At 31.6% G+C, this 22,474-nt stretch overlaps 1 protein-coding gene across 1 annotated transcript; it reads left to right on the top strand.

Annotated features, from left to right (window-relative positions):
- The first annotated feature begins 8,285 nt into the window (after window positions 1-8,285).
- LOC140060345 (cyclic nucleotide-gated channel rod photoreceptor subunit alpha-like) lies at window positions 8,286-22,440 on the top strand. The gene is made up of 22 exons (XM_072106507.1): window positions 8,286-8,391; window positions 8,814-8,955; window positions 9,426-9,470; window positions 9,565-9,627; window positions 9,826-9,903; window positions 12,549-12,656; window positions 13,077-13,182; window positions 14,125-14,166; window positions 14,251-14,332; window positions 15,192-15,291; window positions 15,722-15,792; window positions 16,572-16,650; window positions 17,256-17,374; window positions 17,788-17,880; window positions 18,024-18,120; window positions 18,490-18,636; window positions 19,065-19,244; window positions 19,890-19,969; window positions 20,415-20,542; window positions 20,686-20,744; window positions 21,207-21,242; window positions 21,414-22,440. The coding sequence occupies exons 2-22, from the start codon at window positions 8,854-8,856 to the stop codon at window positions 21,945-21,947; spliced, it is 2,349 nt and encodes a 782-aa protein (XP_071962608.1). The 5' UTR covers window positions 8,286-8,391; window positions 8,814-8,853; the 3' UTR covers window positions 21,948-22,440.
- Window positions 22,441-22,474: the final 34 nt, after the last annotated feature.

Consider the following 22,474-nt stretch of genomic DNA (forward strand, 5'->3'; position numbering starts at 1 on the left):
CACTACGGACGAGTTAGGTTATCCGCAGCGCAAAAGCCACGTGCACGTCATACGTTAGAATATTGCGCGCAAAAAAACGATTACGGCATTGAAAAAATGTTAGTGCGCTCTCTATTTTGCGTCACGTCTAAGTATATACGGTATAACACTATATATTGTATACGTACTACATACAGTGCAGAATAGGTGAAAATAAGTGACCAAAGTTATTGACGCTTTTGGACATGATGACGTCATCACAATTTAAAAAATCGTAGATTATGCGAAAGATAATCGATTGGCCTAGACAATATAACAAAATGGGAGGAAATGAAACACGGATAAGTGGAGATGCGCTCTATTAAATGTGATGAGCTATGCGAAAGAGACAAAAATCCTATATTTTATATTCGAGTGGCCATACTATGACGTCACAATGTCCGGTTAGGCATATCGATAAATGATTTTTTATCTACAACTCATCTACTTCCAGAATCTGAAATTTTAAAAAAGTTCACCACGGAGTTTAGAATCTATGACTGTTTTAAAAAAGGCATAATTTTGACGAATTTTTGAACTTTTTCATCAAAAACGCGCGCAAATTGTTCAATTCTACGTGCTCGTATGACGTGATTTTAAGTCGAAATTGATTGAAAATTGGTAAATTTACTAGAAAAGGCTGAAAAAACAAAAATCAAGCAAAAAAAAGATGTTTTTGCCCTAAGTGCGCACGCGCGCGTAAAAAAATTGCGCATGCGTGGGAATTTTTGAAATGTTTAAAATGACCTGGAACGCGTAGAAAGTTGATTAGAAATTAATTTTACGCATTTTGAAATTTTAAACGCACGTGCGCGCGTAACTTTATGTGAAACATGCCATTTTTAATCCATAGAAAGTTTGCGCATGATATGACTTAAATTTTCACCGAGTTTCAATACAAAATGACTTTTAGTTTTTAATCTATGATCAATCATTGAAATTCATAAAATCGCGCGTAACTTACGCTGCGCGACTCAAAATTCGAAAAAAAAAATGTCCTGCACATCTACAGCTACAGGCCAATCTTATAACAAAGTTATAGAATCATATGTTGGCTAGAATTAGAGATACGCTGCGAACAAAATTCGTGGAAAGAAAGAAGAATATCGAAAAAAAAAAAAAAGATCCTGACAATAACAAGGGGTTATCCGCCAAGTGCGGATAACCAAAAAAAAAAAAAAAAAAAAAACTAGATTTGAACTCGTCACTACGGACGAGTTAGGTTATCCGCAGCGCAAAAGCCACGTGCACCATACGTTAGAATATTGCGCGCAGAAAAACGATTAAGGCATTGAAACAATTTCAGTGTGCTCTCTATTTTTCGTCACGTCTAAGTATATACGGTATACGCTATATTCTGTATACGTACTACATACAGTGCAGAATAGGTGAAAATAAGGGACCAAAGTTATTGACGCTTTTCGACATGATGACGTCATCACAATTTAGAAAATTGTAGATTATGCGAAAGATAATTGATTGGTCTAGACAATATAACAAAATGGGAGGAAATGGAATACGGATAAGTGTAGATGCGCTCTATTAAATGTGATGAGCTATGCGAAAGAGACAAAAATCCTATATTTTATATTCAAGTGGCCATACGATGACGTCAGAATGTCCGGTTAGCCATATCGATGCATGACTTGATATCTACAACTCATCTACTTCCAGAATCTGAAATTTAAAAAAAGTTCACCACGGAGTTTAGAATCTATGACTGTTTTAAAAAAGGCATAATTTTGACGAATTTTTGAACTTTTTCATCAAAAACGCGCACAAATTGCTCAATTCTACGTGCTCGTATGACGTGATTTTAAATCGAAATTGATTGAAAATTGGTAAATTTACTAGAAAAGGCTGAAAAAACAAAAATCCATCAAAAAAAAGATGTTTTTGCGCTACCTGCGCACGCGCGCGTAAGAAAAGTGCGCATGCGTGGGAATTTTTGAAATGCTCAAAATGACATAAAACGCGTAGAAAGTTGATTAGAAATGAATTTTGCGCATTTTGAAATTTTGAACGCGCGTGCGCGCGTAACTTTATGTAGAACATGCCATTTTTAATCGATAGAAAGTTTGCGCATGATATGACTTAAATTTTCACCAAGTTTCAATACAAAATTACTTTTGGTTTTTAATCTATGATCAATCATTGAAATTCATAAAATCGCGCGTAACTTACGCTGCGCAACTCTAAAGTTAAAAAACGAAACGTCCTGCACATCTACAGCTAGAGGTCAATTTTATGACAAAGTTACACAATCTTATATTGGCCAGAATTAGAGATACGCTGCGAACAAAATTCCGGGAAAGAAAGAAGAATAAGATAGAAAAAAAAAAAAAAGAAAAAAAAAAAAGATCCTGACAATAACAAGAGGTTATCCGCCAAGTGCGGATAACCAAAAAAGATCCTGACAATAACAAGGGGTTATCCGCCAAGTGCGGATAACCAAAAAAAGAAAAAAAAAAAGATCCTGACAATAACAAGAGGTTATCCGCCAAGTGCGGATAACCAAAAAAAAAAAAAAAAGAAAAAAAAAAAGATCCTGACAATAACAAGGGGTTATCCGCCAAGTGCGGATAACCAATTATCTGAAAACGTATTTGCAAAACTGAAGCAACACAGATATATCGGTCACTTCTCACTTGCAGCACTGAGATAATGTGTCATAAGTAACTAGCAATATTAACAATGTCAATGTTATTGAATGTATATATTATTTAAGTTCAATTGTCCATCTCTCTGGGTTTTCCGCATCATTTTGAGTGTATCGATGTGCACCCAATTGAACATTACCGGGTTCATAGAGACAATCAAACTTGACAAATAGAAATCAAAATGTCTAGAAAACTACTCCACGGATTCACTGTCCAAGACGATAAAAAGAAGACAATTCAGAAAATCCAGAATTCTGAAATAATTTTAAAATAGACCAACATATACTATACACTACAGTACGAGTATGCTAACCTAACCCATATTACAGGAACACATGAACATTAATGGAAATATGTTACTATATTTTCCAAATGTAACATGATAATAATTATATGTACAATATAACTACCTCTAACATTTCATTATAATTCATTCCATTTCCGTAATATAAAAACTTATTTTTCATTATTCAGCATTTAATAACATCTCAATTATGTATTTTTTTTTATCCCTAGAAAAAATATTAGATCTAATAATTGATAATGGAATATTTAAAAGTATATGCCTAAATGAAATGTAACTTATAGATTAATTTTTTTGTTTAGCTCTGAAGAAGCTTCTTTCAAAATATCGAATATATAATAACAAATATATTGTTGAACCCTCTTTTGGAATACCCCCATTGTATTAAGGGACACATTCGCGTGAAAGGAGGGACAAGATATATGTTTGTTTTTCGCCTATTAAGGAGAGTGGCACACTTTTGAATGTGTCAAATAATTGGTTTAATAAAAAAAAAAGACCAATAATATTCGTTTATATAGTTATTAATTCTAAAATATGGATATCATAAAAATGATGATGCTTTCTTTGGCTTGACAGTTTTCATTGGTGAATCGTTGGCTGCTAACGTTTCAATTCTTCTCAATTCCTTGTGTCCAGATCAATTAGTGTTCATTTTGGATTTTTTTTTTTTTTTTGCCCGTGAACTCCCTATTAAAAGGACATATTGAGTTTTTAGTTGTCCCTTGAATAGGAGGATCCGTAATCAGTAGACACCACTATACAAAAAGGGCTATTTTTCTTAAAAGTGTCCTACCGTATTTGTTTATTATTTGTATATGGAAATTTATTTTCTCTGATCATTTTTTAAATATTATTTTGAGTAGAAACTCTCTGTCTTACATGGTTCTAATTACACAGATAGTATCATCGCTGTTGTTATTCTCTAATTTGATTGCTACATTTTCAGGTCAATGAATCGTTCAAAACAGGACGAACAAACTATGTTATTCAGGTATCTTCGGATTTCCCTTCCCGGGTTAAAATCAGTCTCATTGCAACAAAACAATCTAACAAAGCTGTTCGATATTAACAAATAACAACCCGATTTAATTGGATGCGAAGGAGAGGGGGTTTCTTCGTACCGATCTGAGTAATTGCACTATAAATCTTACGTCAATTCTGTCTATAACCGATGACGGGACCTCCTCTATAGAAAACATTACGCGCATGATTACTGTACAAAGAATTGGAGTATTTATGACCAATGTAGGGTGTATGTGACGGCTGTTTTATAGTACATGGTATCCTGTATCATATCGAGGGCTTTAATCGAATTTACAGTGGCTTTGGTAACATTTCAAATTCCGTAATCCTTTCGGTATAGCGCTTATGTTTTTGCTCAAGCGTAACACAGCGTATCGGTTATAAAACGAAACGAAGTTATTATAAAATTAACGAAGCACACAACAATCTAAGACAAAAAAGTAACCATTTTTATTTATTTAAGTTTCAAGAATTGTTTTAAAGCATAATTTGATTAATAGATAGCCAGATAAAAATAAAAGTTAATTATAAAAGAATATTAAGATCATTCATTTTAATATTCATTTAATTTCAAGCAAACGTTTATTCTTCTATAATAAATACAGTAGAAACTACTGAAAGGCAAGCCCACACAGAAAAGACAAAACCACAGCAAAATAAGTTATAAACAGATGCTGCAGTACAATAATTAAAAAAGAAGGCTGCTCACAAAAATCAGTACCATATTATAGATAAAATGTAAAAATATTGTTAATTTGAGATTAAAAGGTTTTTTTTTAGGATTTGACATAAAACTTCTGCTGTCAACGGATGTCAATGCAATTTATTATTGGAATTAAGGTACTTATGGGGTGTTCACACGTATGGCGTAAGGCTGGCTTACGCCTAACGTAGTTTATGCATTTGTGTGTGAACTAGGCAGTGGCAACTCAATACGCCACGTCCCTGGCGTCATTAACGACAGCTACAAACCCCATCTCAATTAACGCAAACGACGCGTGGATAATGTTTATCTAATTTCATATCAATCAATTATTTTATAAACTGTCCAAAGATGTCGAGTTTCTAAAAATGTAAAGGCAGATTGTTCCAGATTCTAGGTCCTTTTGAAATGTCCAACAGCATTTCCTCACTTCGGGAGCGCTGCAAAACTTTTATCGGAAAATTAAGAGAAAAATGAAAACGTGATTCCATGGGTAACCAATTCAACAGTGGTGTTAAATAGATTCAGCAATTATCAAAATTTAAATAAGCTTAACCTTATACCTTGAATATCAGTGATGTCATGATGTCCATTGTAACGACTATGTTATTTCAATGTGAGGAATTATGTTCACACAAAACAAAACTAATTTGGTTACAAAAGCGTTGTAAATTTTGTTGATATATTAAACTTACATTGTCACCTCACTTGTCTAATAATGATAGCATTTTAAACAGTTTGTAAATGATTCTCGGCACTGTCATTGTTTAGAACAAAATACCTGTTCAAATCCAACAATGCTCTTCTATTCACAATTTAAATTTAATTATTAGTTTAAAAAAAATTATAATAGGCCTACATTTCTTTTAAAAAAATAAATAAAATTTACTAAGCAGAATAAGGGCTGGGTTAGATTTATATGTCAATGGTTGGACGAACTCTTCCAATGTGAACATACATTTGGATTCTGGGAAACAAAATTGTCGATCCCCAATTTGTATTTATATATTATGTAACGGATTCTGCCACAAAAAGAAAGACAATTTAATGCCAGTAGGCCCCTGACTTGCGTACGATGTTCTGTTTATGTAGACCTACAAAACTAAGCCTACCGTCCACCGAGAGGATGTTCGACGTGAGCTACTTAGGTAATGCATTGTTTTTTTTTTAAATTAACCATAAAACGTGCATTTAAGACAATTAATGGTTTATTGTTTTAAAATTAAAATAGGCCTATGCTATGCAAAAAAACGTCAACAATTTAAAAAATAGAATTAAATAACTGAATATAAACGTAATTCGTAACGTACCAGGGCGTCGGAAAATTATTAAAGAAGGGCTTCTTTTCCGGATGTTCAACTATTGATAAAGAAATGTTACGATATTCTAACTACACAGGCATGTAAGCGATATAAACGTAGGCTTCTGTGGCAAACGTTGTAAAAATCAAATAATTTTTATTTGTTTGGTCCTTCATGCTGGAAAATGAGTGAGAGTGAAGCGGGTGGAGAGAATAGAGAATGTCGTATCTATTTTGTGTTTTATTTTATTTTAGTAATGCAAACACATTAGGCCTATACAAACATAACAATACAACAAATAGCTAGATTGCGCCAAGGAGTGGCAAAAGAGGCCAACAGCTTCTGTCGCCAATTAGGCGTGCCACTCCAACAAAAAAGCTAAAACGTACAGAAATCAATATAAATATATAATAAAATTATATGGTTTTACAATGATTTTTTAAAATATCTTTAAAATGTGTCCAAATTTTGCATAGAAATGAATTTCTGTGTGTTATTCAAGCTGATTGATTAAGGTTTTAGTAACAATAAAATGAATATACGGAAACTAAACTACACTTTACCATAGAGGGCGTTATAGAGAAACCTCATGTGTTGACGAGCAAGAAACTTTACGTTTTGATTTTATAATGGACAAATGAACACATGGATACGAATCAGGCTGAAATCAAACGTTCTATGTATTTTGCCGACAGAGCGCGGACGACCCACCCCCACCCGCATAGGCGAACGCGAGTGCCGATTAGTGACGTATCTCAATTGCCAATCCCAGATCAAGTGTCGGGGTTTGAATTTGATAAGCAAGCTGCCACTGACTTATTTTTAAGTTTAGGTTGTGAAGTGTGATGATTTTGTATTTTTAGCCTTTGTTTGCAACGTACTAAAACATGATCAGTGCGAAAGTCTGCAGAGTGCAGAATTCGGCAATGAATGACTTCAGATGTTCCCTTTCGACAACTACAACAATTCTGTCACTCGCTGGAATCTAACAATTTGAAATAGAAACACTGACATAATTATTTACATGTCATAAGGAATAGGAACATTATTTTTGTTAGGCCCCTATTTGGTAACATTTATTAAACAAATGGCAATTAAATAATGATGATATCACTTCAATGAACGATATAAAGGTAATGATATACAAATGTTTACTGGGCTGAGGAGCATGGTTAAAAATATAGCCCGAGGTGATATGGAGACTATACTATATCCCGAGATGAAGTCCATGGATATAGTATGTCTCCAGATCACCGAGGGCTATATATTTACCATGCCCCCGATGAAAGCCCAGTCAATATTTATGTTCTATACCACACAATTCGGCTGTAGGCATGTGTAAGTACCATGTAGGCTACTTGGTTGGAGTAGAGAGTGGACAGACACAGCCCATCGCTGCAAAGTAGGCAAACATCATCAAAAAGCATACATTTTGATAATTCGTCGCTTCCAGATATTCAGTCAGTAGGAGCTATAAAATTATTATTAATTGTACACCTCCATGTTTAGCTATAATATCTAGCTAAAGGCTAGCTACACAATCTTTGCGTCGCGCGTGTGTATAGATCCGGCTGTATAATTGAAGAAACAGACAGTTTAGCCGGTCTATAGTTCGAGGGCATGGCGATAACTATAGACCAGCGGCGATTAACCAATCAGATGCCGTGAATTGAAAGGTACCGGTATAATAATATTTTTAATAATACATAAGAATTATGAGAATAAGAATAATATTGCCCATTCCTCACAATACCACTTTTGAAAATTCAATTAATTTTAAACTTTAAAAATAACATAATTCCAACCATTTACATTTAGAGACATTACGCAGAAATACAGAATTCCCTGTCAGAATTTCATTGAAAAAAGAGCAACCATGCATCATGTACCTAAGAAAAATTAGATAATAGAGAATCTATACTTATTGACCGAACAAATTAATCAGTTTATGACAAGCAACGCCATTCAGCAGACAATAGTGACACAGGTTCAAGCTCAATATTATATAATTACCTGTTGCTTTGCCTTTACATTGTTTGTTGCTAAGATACACTGTTTTTTGTTCTTGTATAGTAGTGCTTGTGTGTCAATTTCTTTAATCTAATATTTAGAAGAATTGAGCAATGCATTCAATGACAACGTAAATGAAAATGATTGTTAGGTAGCAAACAAGATGATATCCTTGTCGACTAATTATAATATGGTGTGCGTGGCGTTTATTGAGTTGCATCATACACCACATTTATAACAAACGTTATCACTGCTTCACTAAACATGTAGGTAGAGCAGACAGGAGAATGACGCTGCGCAATTACCGACTGTATATACAACTAGGATAGGGTAACCTGAGTTTTCTCGATGATATCACTTTAATAAAAGGTACGTGGTTTTAAAATTCAATTCTTCCAAATTATTAAAAACGTGGAAAATGGTAGGGCTAATTATATAATAATTTTTTTCTAGGTGGTCATTTGAAGTACACTATATTGTGCATTATTCATTAAAAGAGTTATAATTAACAAAAAAATTAAACATTTTGAAATGTACTCTTACGTTATATCAAAATTTATTACTATTCAAATTATGATGTGATAAAAAGCTTTCGCTTCTCGTTCTCTCAGTAAACAATAATGCGATCATTTGAAGAACCTTGTGTGAAGTAGTGTCAGTACTTGGTAGGTTTTTAAATAGAAAACTTTTTATGGAACAATTTCAAAAAGTGTAAGTAATTTAAATAAAAACGTAATAGTATGTTTTATTTTATTTATATTCATTATTTTAATACAGAATCTCTTTTTTAGAGTTTAATTTAAAAATCAGTTGTATTATTTAAAAACGAAAATGTCTGCTGAAAAAGAAAAAACAGTTACTTTTAAAGAAAATAATAAAGCTGATAAACAAGAAGAGAGACAAGAAGAGGAACAAAAAAAAAATAAAGACAAGGTGAAAATGCATAATGAGTATACATCTGAGAAATCATGAACATTTATTACATGTCATCATTAGCATTGATTAGCCAGTAAAAGACGAAAAAGAGATTCTTTATCTAGTTACCATAAATCCAATTATCTAGCTATCTATCAAGGAGAGAACGTAGGAAATCATTCGCCTATGAATATTATTCTATATTATTAGTTACCATTCGGCGTAAAAATCAGCCTTTATCTAATTACTGAAAACACAAAAAAACCATCAACTTTTCAAATTATTAGTTCAGTAACTCTTCTTGATTATTAATATTTAAAAGCTATTATCCATCTATTATTTGCATATAATATTGAACATATGGGTTCATAGTTCAAAATGTATTTACATTGCAAACATAATTTATGATAATTATGACAATTTAGATATTTAATTATAAATTAACGAACTGTAATCAAGTACTGTACTAATGTAATTTACTACTACAGGAAGATGGACAGAACGTTGTCACCAGGTTCAAAGTATACATCAATGTAAGTATTAATAAAGTCATAGAATAATTTCCATCATTTGTCAACAAATAAAGTGAAATGTAGTCACCTAATTAATATTGCTCTTTATTTCAAGGCAAAGATTGAAAACCAAGAGTTTTATGTCAATCCTGAAGGTGACGTCATCTTTTTGTGGATGGTAAGATTGATAACAATGTTAAACACACATGTAATTAGTTGACAACACTTAATGTGTTGCAACTTAATTAATATCTTATCTTTACGATATTGCGATATTGCAAATTAACCATAGGGTGGCAGAATTTGCTGTCACTTCAAATCTAGTTTGAATAATTTGTATTTTAATAACATAACATTGTTGTGGTCTTTCTCAAAGCGACTGGTAACCGTTGCAGTGGTATATAATTTTTGGATGATCATTTTACGAATCGCATTTAAAGAAATGCGTGAAGAGGTTTGTATATTAATTATACATTTCGTTAATATAATTATATTATTTAATTCCATTTGAGTTTATTCAAAAGAGTATACTCTTAGTTTGCTTATATCAAAAAAGTTATTGATATTTGGAATGAGTTAATTATTGATATAATTTAGCCCTAATTAGTTAAAATGTTTAAATTTCATATGTATCTAACAGCAAAAATACTCGCCAATTACAGGATGAAAATGTAATTCCTGATTCATATTCCTTTCAGTATTAATATAAGATGTAATATTTCATAACATGACCGAATATACTGTAAATCAAAGAATGGGTTGCAACAAATACGGTTTTTGTAACCTAATCTAAGAATCGATTTATGTTTAATAATCACGCACAATTTGTTATTAAATGAGTTTGTCTATTATTACTATTTTTGTAATAAACTGAAATTATTGACTATAATATGTTGTAATTTACAATTTCAACAACACTACTTTCCTAATAGGTTACACATCCATTTCAACAACACTACTTTCCTAATAGGTTACACGTCCATTTCAACAACACTACTTTCCTAATAGGTTACACATCCATTTCAACAACACTACTTTCCTAATAGGTTACACATCCATTTCAACAACACTACTTTCCTAATAGGTTACACATCCATTTCAACAACACTACTTTCCTAATAGGTTACACGTCCATTTCAACAACACTACTTTCCTAATAGGTTACACATCCATTTCAACAACACTACTTTCCTAATAGGTTACACATCCATTTCAACAACACTACTTTCCTAATAGGTTACACATCCATTTTAACAACACTACTTTCCTAATAGGTTACACATCCATTTCAACAACACTACTTTCCTAATAGGTTACACATCCATTTCAACAACACTACTTTCCTATAGGTTACACATCCATTTCAACAACACTACTTTCCTAATAGGTTACACATCCATTTCAACAACACTACTTTCCTAATAGGTTACACATCCATTTCAACAACACTACTTTCCTAATAGGTTACACATCCATTTCAACAACACTACTTTCCTATAGGTTACACATTCATTTCAACAACACTACTTTCCTAATAGGTTACACATTCATTTCAACAACACTACTTTCCTAATAGGTTACACATCCATTTCAACAACACTACTTTCCTAATAGGTTACACATCCATTTCAACAACACTACTTTCCTAATAGGTTACACATCCATTTCAACAACACTACTTTCCTAATAGGTTACACATCAATTTCAACAACACTACTTTCCTAATAGGTTACACATCCATTTTAACAACACTACTTTCCTAATAGGTTACACATCCATTTCAACAACACTACTTTCCTAATAGGTTACACATCCATTTCAACAACACTACTTTCCTAATAGGTTACACATCCATTTCAACAACACTACTTTCCTAATAGGTTACACATCCATTTCAACAACACTACTTTCCTAATAGGTTACACATCCATTTCAACAACACTACTTTCCTAATAGGTTACACATCCATTTCAACAACACTACTTTCCTAATAGGTTACACATCCATTTCAACAACACTACTTTTCTAATAGGTTACACATCCATTTCAACAACACTACTTTCCTAATAGGTTACACATCCATTTCAACAACACTACTTTCCTAATAGGTTACACATCCATTTCAACAACACTACTTTCCTAATAGGTTACACATCCATTTCAACAACACTACTTTCCTAATAGGTTACACATCCATTTCAACAACACTACTTTCCTAATAGGTTACACATCCATTTCAACAACACTACTTTCCTAATAGGTTACACATCCATTTCAACAACACTACTTTCCTAATAGGTTACACATCCATTTCAACAACACTACTTTCCTAATAGGTTACACATCCATTTCAACAACACTACTTTCCTAATAGGTTACACATCCATTTCAACAACACTACTTTCCTAATAGGTTACACATCCATTTCAACAACACTACTTTCCTAATAGGTTACACATCCATTTCAACAACACTACTTTTCTAATAGGTTACACATCCATTTCAACAACACTACTTTCCTAATAGGTTACACATCCATTTCAACAACACTACTTTCCTAATAGGTTACACATCCATTTCAACAACACTACTTTCCTAATAGGTTACACATCCATTTCAACAACACTACTTTCCTAATAGGTTACACATCCATTTCAACAACACTACTTTCCTAATAGGTTACACATCCATTTCAACAACACTACTTTCCTAATAGGTTACACATCCATTTCAACAACACTACTTTCCTAATAGGTTACACATCCATTTCAACAACACTACTTTCCTAATAGGTTACACATCCATTTCAACAACACTACTTTCCTAATAGGTTACACATCCATTTTTAGAGTGCATTTACCACTGTTTATACATTCTATAGCCTAATCATAAACATTTGACGATTTTATTTTTGTGAATGAATTTGCGTATATCATTGTATTGTACCATTGCCATTCACAGGAGCTTTTAAATTACACAATTCCGTAAAAATGGTCAAAGAAACATTATTAAAAAAAATATGTAAATTGTCCTTACTACATTATTATTTTAGTAATCATTTTGTATGTATTGTTGTATAAGTTATATGTTCTTTTTAAGGCTTTCTTTAGACGAATATTCGGAAGTGTAGACATATTCTGTGATGCTGTCTGTATTTTTGATATTTTGTTTAGTAATCGAGTTGCCTACCTTGAAGAGGGATTAATTGTAAGTATTCTTTTTGAATGAATTTATATTGTATTATCAAGAATAGGCTTTTGCCTTGAGATGAAAGCAAGATTAATTCATTTCTGACGTAAGTTTGAGAATTATGTAAATGATGCTGGAGCAACAACAATGCTGATGTTAAGATTTGTCTGTAGGATCACATATTTGACGGAAATTTGTCTGAAACAAATTCGAGTGTTTTTGGTAAAATTTGAGTGTCGCTGCCATTACTAAAATATCCTAAACCTTTCTAAAATTGTCTAAATAAATATTTATTAATTAATATTTGTATGTTTTTTTTAAAGGAGAATCTTTACACGTTATCTTCTCTTCTGGTATCTCCACTGATAACATATCGATACCCACTGAATTGTACTGTATGACTATGAAGTAAAATTTTTCTCAATACTTAATTTGTAGGTTAAGGATCCTAGAAAACTTTCTGCAAATTATCGTAAAAAGCTAAGCTTCAAATTGGATATTTTGGCAGTTATACCACTTGGAACTATAGCGTTATTCATTGGAGGTAATTCATAAATTATTTACTGCAGTGTTTTTACATAAAATATTGGTTTATCCTCGTTTTATCCCAAGTTTCAACACAATAATTAAGCACATCGGCTGATAAATGTTGTTCTACAATCTATAGGGCACTTTTTCACTAATGGCCTATTTATTTTTTTTTCTAATTTCAGATATCAAAATAACAGTATTCACATAGTGGGCCTATTTAAATTAGTTTCTTGCACCAGAATCAATTCATTAATATGCAGTGTTTATAGTAATTATTATTTGTACTGCTCCATATTTGATAGTCGAAAATATATTTTTCATAGCACACGAACTAATAAAAATCTCCATTTTGTGAGCATTTCAGTGGCTAATTAGTGTTTTAGATCCCATTAACGTTACCAAGACGATATATTATTTTTGTAAACATTCACGTTATTTGCATGGCTTTCAAGAATCGATATTGAAAGGTACGGCTTTACATAAAATGACAGTTATGACAAAGAAATGATGGTAACAAAAAAACCTGTGGTACTACAATTTGTATCTAAATGACTTCATTAGTTTGTAGTTTAGACAGCAACAATTATCTAGAATATTCAAAGAAATTTTAGTGAATAATTATTAAAAATAGTCTCTATGCAATACAATAATTCATTCCCGACGCGTTGCTTGACTTTATTAACTTTTGGCTTCTAGATTTTGATAAACTTTGTACTGAAATTTAGCAATATAGTCATACAAATGAATTAATATCATATAAAGAAAATATATATCTTAAATTATATAAGCATGATAAATATATTTGGATGACTTATTAATAGTTATTGTGTCCTGTCATTAAAATGGCTGAATTAAAAAATATTTCTATAATAATGTAGGTATATATTTATTTCCATTTTAAAAAAATAAATATATTTGTAATAATAAAGAAATAAATCATCGTGTTTCATTTTAGGAGCATCTGATATAGTACATATCCATTTTGACTTAGATAATGGTAAGTAAAAAAACAATGTTGTGGGTTGGTAAAAATCGATCTTAAATGTGAATATGCATAAATTAATATGTAATTTTATTACAGATCACATAATAATTCCGTTGCTGCGTTTACCTCGTTTACTCAAACTACATTCAATGATATACTTCTTTGACGTCTGTGACAGGTTAGTGTTAATATTATATATATATTATATAATATAATAATAATGATGAAGGGCTAGTGTTTACTTTATCGTTTTGATTTAGCTTTTCGCTTTTTATTTTTGTATCTCCATTGAGATCCAGCCACTGATACCCACAGCATTGTCATTTTTTCAGTAATTTGCCTTTGGATTTATATAATATAAATATATATTATTCATTTTTTGCTACTGTTCTTTTAAAAATAACTAAGGTAATTCACCTTACCAATTTAAACTTATAATAATTTGGGTAAATACAATTTAAAATAGTATATTATATAAATGGACAGCTGAAGAAAGTGATATTCCTCTTTAACTGCATTCGAATCAAATACATTTCGATTGCCACTTTTTTCATCCATCAAATTTAACTTCAATGTCTAAAATAAGCAAAACCTAGTAAAATTAATTCGTTTTTTGGTCTTTTATATGCAACAGATGTTGAAAATTCTCAATAACTTAACACTTTAAAGCTTTAAATAGCAAAGAAATTGCTCAAATATGTTATGTTTTTCTGTATAAATAAACATTAATTTAAATTTTTTAACGAAATACGTTCTACTAAACTATGTTGATCAATCCAGACATGACCTAAGCCCATTAAGAATATTAACATGTCTTACCAGTGCTCATCTCTACAGCATGTCTTACCAGTGCTCATCTTTACAGCATGTCTTACCAGTGCTAATCTCTACAGTATTCGAACACCGTAAAAGAATAAACTGTACACACATTCCTAGCAAATTATGATTACATAAAAACCCCCAAATGCATTTAGAAAAATAGTAGTGAAATAAATAAATGGTTAGAAATATAAACCAATATTTGTTTTAATTCATAGTCGAACCAGTAATCCAAATCGTCTACGAGCGTTCAAGCTAATTATGTACCTAGGAATTGTAATTCACTGGATTGGATGTGTATACTACATGATATCAGACGTAGGTGTAAATATTTATGCTATAGGATTAGATTTTTGTGATATATGATGTATAGACGGTATGTTCGAAACGTTCATTTGTGAATAATCTCATCAATGGTATTAACAATTAAAAAAATGTGCTCTGTTCAAATAGGCATCAGAAAGTGAGAATATCACAGTAAACATCAACTGACTTCTGACAAAATTTCCCTCTGTAAATCACTAAATTCAACCATTTGATATACCTCAATATACAATTAAGCTTCTACAAATTAAAATTTATTTACCTTTTCTCGATACAAGCACATATTGTATAGTGATCTCATATACTTCATGATAGTATAGGAGAAAATGTTAAAAAACATTTTATTAATTGCATCTTCATTCTGCAAATGAAAAAAAAACGATATCAACTAAAGGAAATGACGCATTGTCTGATTTCATTTCAGTATGAAGGATTTGGTACGAATAGCTGGGTATATCCTTTGCACGAAGACTGGCAAAACACTAACTTTTTAAGGTAGGAACAACTAAATGTATATTTTTTTGTAAAGTAAAATGTGTAACTATCTATACGTTATTTCTAAAGAGTGATTACTTTCAAAGAAATTTTACATTAAATTGCACACATTATTGACACTTACCATACTTTACTATAAATATATTTGTGATCTGTTATTAGTTTTGACTAAAAGAAATGGTTTATGTTTTTAATAAATTCATAAAATCAAGGCGGTTATGGTAAGGGTAAATATAAAGTTTCACTGTATTTCGAAATTTTGTTATGATTCTGAACAACAAATCATATTTTTCTAGATACTTTGGGAGTACGGAACCTGAACTTTTGTTATAGTGATTAGGTTCACTTTTAGGTTCCTGCCTATTCCCTTAGTTTCTGTGTTTTGTTTGTTTGTAACTGGTTTTTGGCAATAAATAATAATAATAATAATACCGTAACCATAACTCAAACAATACGATTCAAATAATTAACACTGTTAAAAGGCCTAGGTAATTTTCGGTTTATCATTATGAGGCTATTGTCTGGGTGTATCTGCGCATGTTTCTACTACATCCCCATTACCATGTCCCGTAGCATCTAGTTAATTATTAATATTAATTTTAACTATTACTATGATTTCTTTGTGGTCTTATTCTCTTCTCTTCTTATTGTAATGACAACCTTAAATACAAACTACTTCGTGTATCAACACAATGGCAAAAATTAATTATGATATAATATCAGTACAAAAATTACATAGACATTATGAAAATCTTAAACACCACAATTCTATTTTTCAGAAAGTATATCACCTGTGTATACTGGTCAATAATGACCGTCACAACAATAGGAGAAACAGAGTGTCCAGATACTGACATTGTAAGTTGATAAACTACCAACAACTTGGTACCTTTTCATTTTATTATTTTTGTATCTCTACAGCAAGTATATTCGATCGATGTTTTGGTCAATTGTTACTCTGACTACTATTGGTGGCACAAATTCTCCGATAACAAAACTTGTGAGTAATAGTATGGTATATCGCGGGACGCATACTTTATATTTTGGAGAACAAAACATATTACTGTATCGGATTGAGTTTGTAACCAAGGGATAACGTAACCTTAAACACAAGCTCCCATCAAATTATATTCTTTTTAAATTTTTTTTTTGAAATTTCATTTGAATTTTTATTTTCATTGATTAGGCGCGCCTACATTAATAAAATATTAATAGGAACAATTATTCATCATTATGGATTAATATAGTAATCAAATAAACGATATACTATATGAATAAAATAAGTTAATAATACAGTTGTATACATTAATAGCGAATTTTGGTAGTTTATCTTTTTGAATTTTGAATAATATATTATAATATTATGATCACTAATGATCATTATTTATTATTAGGTCTTTGTATGAATCATCCGCGACAATGCAATTTAATTCTGATGTTTAAAATCATGTGTAATTTTACAGGAATATGTGTTTACTGGTGGAACTTACTTGATTGGTGTGTTCCTCTTTGCTGCTGTTGTTGGAAACGTTGGAGATGTAATCAGCAACATGAATGCCGCCAGACAAGAATTTGTAACCAAGTTAGTATTTAATTAAATGGTAGACCCATTTTCATATTGGTGTCGATTCCATACCACCATCCCATATCATGATGTCATATACATTTTGGTACTGTCTACGAACGTTTGTTGTCAAGCTTCTTTCAACTACTGTATTAAGGGTAAATCCCCGATCAATTAAATTTATATCGAAAAAGGAGTTTCGTAAACTCACTAATTGTGTGTTCTGTTTATAATTAAAAAAAAAGAGATGTCTGACAATGTTGTGATGGCAAACCACACCTACACAGCCTATCGACATTTAAGTTAAGAACGGCGGTGTTTTGTTTTGCCGACAGATATATCATCAATTACTTTAGTTAGATTTGTTTGTCATTGTCTAATTATTCTGATGAATAACCATCGGGTGTGAATAAATAGAACATTGTTTTCAGGATGGATTCGCTAAAATTTTACATGAATCATCGAAAGGTTCCCGAGGATCTACAAAGCCGAGTAAAGAAATGGTCTGAATACGCCTGGACAAGGTAGGCATAGAATGAGTTCTCATGTTCCCTAGTTTGCTTATTGCCTTTACCAAGAAGGTTCTAAAATCACATCGGCTTATGTGTGCACGGAACGTTAGTACACAGTGCAGTGAGTTTAATCTGCAATATGTTTTCTTATTTAGAACTCAGGCCCTGGACGACCAATGCTTCTTAGATATTCTGCCTCCTAGGCTGCGCTCCGAAATAGCTAAACATGTTCATCTTGAAACATTGAAGAAGGTAATTTTTTCCCCACATAATTTCCAAAAAATAAAAGAAACGAGTGTGTCCACATTTAGTATAAAAGGTAGAACAAGACTATTTCAGCCCACTAAGACGCAACACAAGCACAACGCAAACGAGTTGATTATTGGCAAGCAAACGATTCCAATAATGTATCGATTGTGATTAGAAAAATGGCTTGTGTTCCCATGCATCGTTGCGTTGATTTCTAAGCCTAGTGGGAACCAAAAATTACTGATTGCAAAAAGCATGTTTGTCTAATATTTGGGAGACACGCCCTTTGATGATTCTTTTTTTATGTTTCATTGAAAAGGAAAATAGTTAATGCAGTACCTGTGATTTACTTTATCCTTAATGTTATTAAAGGTAAAAATATTTGAAGATTGTGAGCAGGGTCTACTCTGTGAGCTCGTACTCAAGCTACGCTCTCAAATATACCCACCTAGCGACTACATCTGTAGGAAGGGAGAAATTGGCCGTGAAATGTATATTATTAATCATGGGCGTGTTTCAGTAAGTTTTCTTTAGAGCAGCCTACATTATTAATTAAAAATTATTTCAGATGAAAACAAAATGGTACGGTAAGTCACATACATTTACAGATGTATGGTACAATTTTGATAAATTAGTTGCCTAAACATTAAGTTATAATTACCGGTACTACCATAACTACCATAATTATTAATTAATAATATCCTGAATCTTTGAATGCCTAATGCTGTGAAACCTCTAAACGCTGTGCATATTATTACCCTGGTCATTTTTGGATTAAACATACTCCTATAATACAGATATTAATCAGCGCAAAGTTCCCATTTGTACATTTCTTGTGACTAGCGTTGGATTCGAACCCATGAGCCAACAAACTGCGCCACACGCCCTTAAAATGCCTATACGAGTGCCCCTAATGTATCGCCAGTACTTTTGAAAACTAACTGTAGGTCATGATCCAAGATAAAGACACTGGTCAGAATGTAGTGGTAGCAACATTGCGAGAAGGTAACTACTTTGGAGAAATTAGTCTGCTGAAATTAGACGAAGGACAGAACAGGCGAACGGCAGATGTGGTGTCAGTCGGTTACTCAGAGCTTTTGTGTTTGTCTAAGAAAGATCTAATGATGGTAAAGTGTACAGTAATTGTAGTTTAAAATCTTGTTTTAACAGATAATACACATATTACGAATATAGGATAGACATAATGTAACATTTAGAAAATCCATAATTCATTCGTTGAACCTTCTCGGTGGTAACATTACATAAAACGTATCCTTATATCGTGCCATGTATTATTTGCTACTATCTATTGAAGCTATTATTATACGTTCAGCCCTTTGTAAATATTTTTGTTCGACTGGTCTGGTTATATCAAAATCCAACTTCTAGTGTGTGTCGTCTAATAGGCCTAATTGCTTTACTTCGAGACGAAATTCGGTCTTTTGTAATGTACCACAACTTTTATTCATTCATTGCTTGATTGTTCATACATAATAATAATAATTCTTAAAAGTCCCAACCTTTGTTATTTGATTCAAGATATAAATGGCGGAATAGTTTTAAATACAACTTTAGAACACGCCTCATATCTTTCAAATCAAAAATATTCTATAGGCCTACAAATACAAAACATTCATTATTTATTTAAAGAAGGCCTAATATATTTTCAAAATTTTGATATTTAAAAAGGACATAATATAGCATTATGTATTAATATAAAACATAATGTATACATACATTAATTAATTGATATTTGTATTTTCTCCTGTTAGGCTTTGGTCGAATACCCGGATGCAAAAAAAGTGTTGGAAAAGCATGGCAGAGATAGGATGGAAAAGAACAAAGAAGCCACGTAATAATCTTATTACTATCATCAACACTATTATTTCAATTTACATATTTTTATGATAATTATAAAATCCTAATTTTCAAATCAAATACTAAATATAGGTATGTATAATTACTCTCGACTATGTAAGTATACGGGATTAACCAAATTACAATTATTATTTAGGTCCTAATCACATCTTAATCTGTATACAGTATAGGCACAATATATGCTACTTCTTAAGAATAAAGATGACCAACCTACTATGAAATATCAAGGCCTGAACCTAATTTTAAAAATAATTAAAATGATACAAAGATGAAATCCTGTATCACAGAATATGATACTGTAAAACATTAAAAGATAAATTACAGAAAAACATAATGATGTTTTAATGCAAAAAATCTATTTGAATATGCCTACAGTTACAAATTATTATTTTTATAATGTCTTATTTGCCACTATAAAGATTGCAAAGAAGAAAATCAGACGCAAATTTAGTTGTTCAAGAAAATGCAGACGATCGATCAAAAGATCCAAGAGCTCTGATTGCCAAACAGCAGACAACTGCAGAAATATTGAGATCAGCAATACAAGGTGATTAGCAATTAACAACAAGCTGCTGTTCAGCTTTAGAAATGTGTCATTATTAAAAGTATTATATATAAAATATAATTTGTTTTAATGCCAGTGTGTTGGTAAGTTTAGTTAATAAAATACCAACATTTTGTTTTACTTAGGAAAAGAAATGACAGAACTTCGACATATTATCCACGAATTGAGATCATTTGACAGCATGGTAATTTATTAGATTTTCTTATTAGTAAATAAAAATGTCTATGCTTTAATTTATACTGTAGGGTTTTAGAAGCAATGTTTATCTAAAATATACAGAGCAAACAAGATTGAACAAAACGTGTTTTTTTTGTAAACGATCCTAAAAACACACACACTGTCGTGGACAGACGTAATGGCGCCGTAGTTGGCTGCCGATGAAACGATGGGACCCTTAGGCCTATAGGGGAGAAGAATGTTGTTGAAAAGGTGTAACATCTTAGTCCACCACAGCGCGTTGGATCACTTGTTGCTGGAATTGGCGCTTTACAAATTCGAATATATTATATATTATTATATCCTGACAGAGTAATAGTCCGATTAAATAAAATGATAATTAATATTATTTTTAACACATAAAGTACACACAATTGAATCTTAATCAAGAATAATAAAAATTGTTTTTACTTACAATTTCATTTTTTAGAGTACAAAAGATAAAATTGATCAGCTATCTCTCAAGGTAAATGTTATGACATATTTAAGTTAAGCACAAGCACCTGTTATGATGTTAATATTCAAATTATATAAGGACCTAGGTTGTTTTTTTGGCAATCATTTTATACACACATACATTTTATTAATTTATTATCGATGTGATTTGAATTGGTTTGACTTGTTTTGCTTTTTTAAGTGTGATCAGTTAAAAACAAAACTGACAAAGCGTAACATAGATCTACGACGAGCGTTGATGAGAGTATCGGAACTTGAGAATAAAGTTAACAGCAACTTTAGTAGTTCTCGACAAAGATCATCGCAGAGATTTCAAGAACTTCAACAATATCGTTATTTTAATAACAGAAAAAGGAAGTCTAGCAGTGGAGAGGAATCTTTTAAATACGAAGAAAGTAATAATATCCCATCGAACAAATCGCAAATAAGAAGAAAGTCAAAACGACATACCGGTATAAAAGTTCAAAGTAAGCAACAAAAACTCAAAATTAGAAATATTATTATACCGGGTATCTCTATTAATGGAGAACTACAAGAGGAAGCAAGAGAGTTTGTTTTAGAAGTGGAAGCTGATGAACTGAAAATGTCAGATACATCGGAGGAGCTCAATGAACTCCCTCTATCTGGTGCTTTGCTCTCGGTTAGTAACTTGGAATTAGAAGCCAAAGGGGCAGAATCTGACATGTGCTTTAGTGACAGTTGGGAAAGTGACTGATATTCAGTTATTTAAATTTAGCGATCAGCGTTTTAGATTGAGAGTGTTAACTCGTTTTTCTGATGAAAGCAGAAGCGAGCTCCGTGGTAAAATTATTCGTTGTGATTGCGGTACTATTGCATTGAAATATTTTATTGGTGGATGCAATATTTGTTGTTATTGTAGGCTTATTTTTGAATTTGAATAAATTAAAAGTAAGGAAGAGTTCGCATGTAATTTGACCAATCACGACATTCGAACTATCTCTTGTGATTTTTAAACTCAGTTGCGAACCAAACTTTATAAACAAAATATAGTGCAGAGGCCTATGCCTATTTAAATGTTTAAAAGTGCATGTAGGTAAGAGTAAGACCTACTATTTATGCAAAAGAGATAAACTAGAATTTATAATGTTTAGCATAAACTGGTAGTGTTTAAAGAGACATTTCTATAAAATATAATATATTGTATAGATTTGAGCAATAAAGAGTACCGTATTGTTTAAATACATAAAAAGGTGCAAAATGGATGTATATGCACTGTCAAAG

Source organism: Antedon mediterranea, chromosome 10 (assembly GCF_964355755.1).
Source record: "Antedon mediterranea chromosome 10, ecAntMedi1.1, whole genome shotgun sequence".
Taxonomy (NCBI): Eukaryota; Metazoa; Echinodermata; class Crinoidea; order Comatulida; family Antedonidae; genus Antedon; species Antedon mediterranea.

What these genes read in the sequence shown, in the direction of transcription:
- LOC140060345 (XM_072106507.1), top strand. Translation starts at nt 8,854, where the DNA reads ATGTCTGCTGAAAAAGAAAAAACAGTTACTTTTAAAGAAAATAATAAA. An exon ending in TTAATCATGGGCGTGTTTCA is followed by an intron (nt 18,637 to 19,064) that starts GTAAGTTTTCTT and finishes AACTAACTGTAG; the next exon opens with GTCATGATCCAAGATAAAGA. An exon ending in CTAAGAAAGATCTAATGATG is followed by an intron (nt 19,245 to 19,889) that starts GTAAAGTGTACA and finishes TTCTCCTGTTAG; the next exon opens with GCTTTGGTCGAATACCCGGA.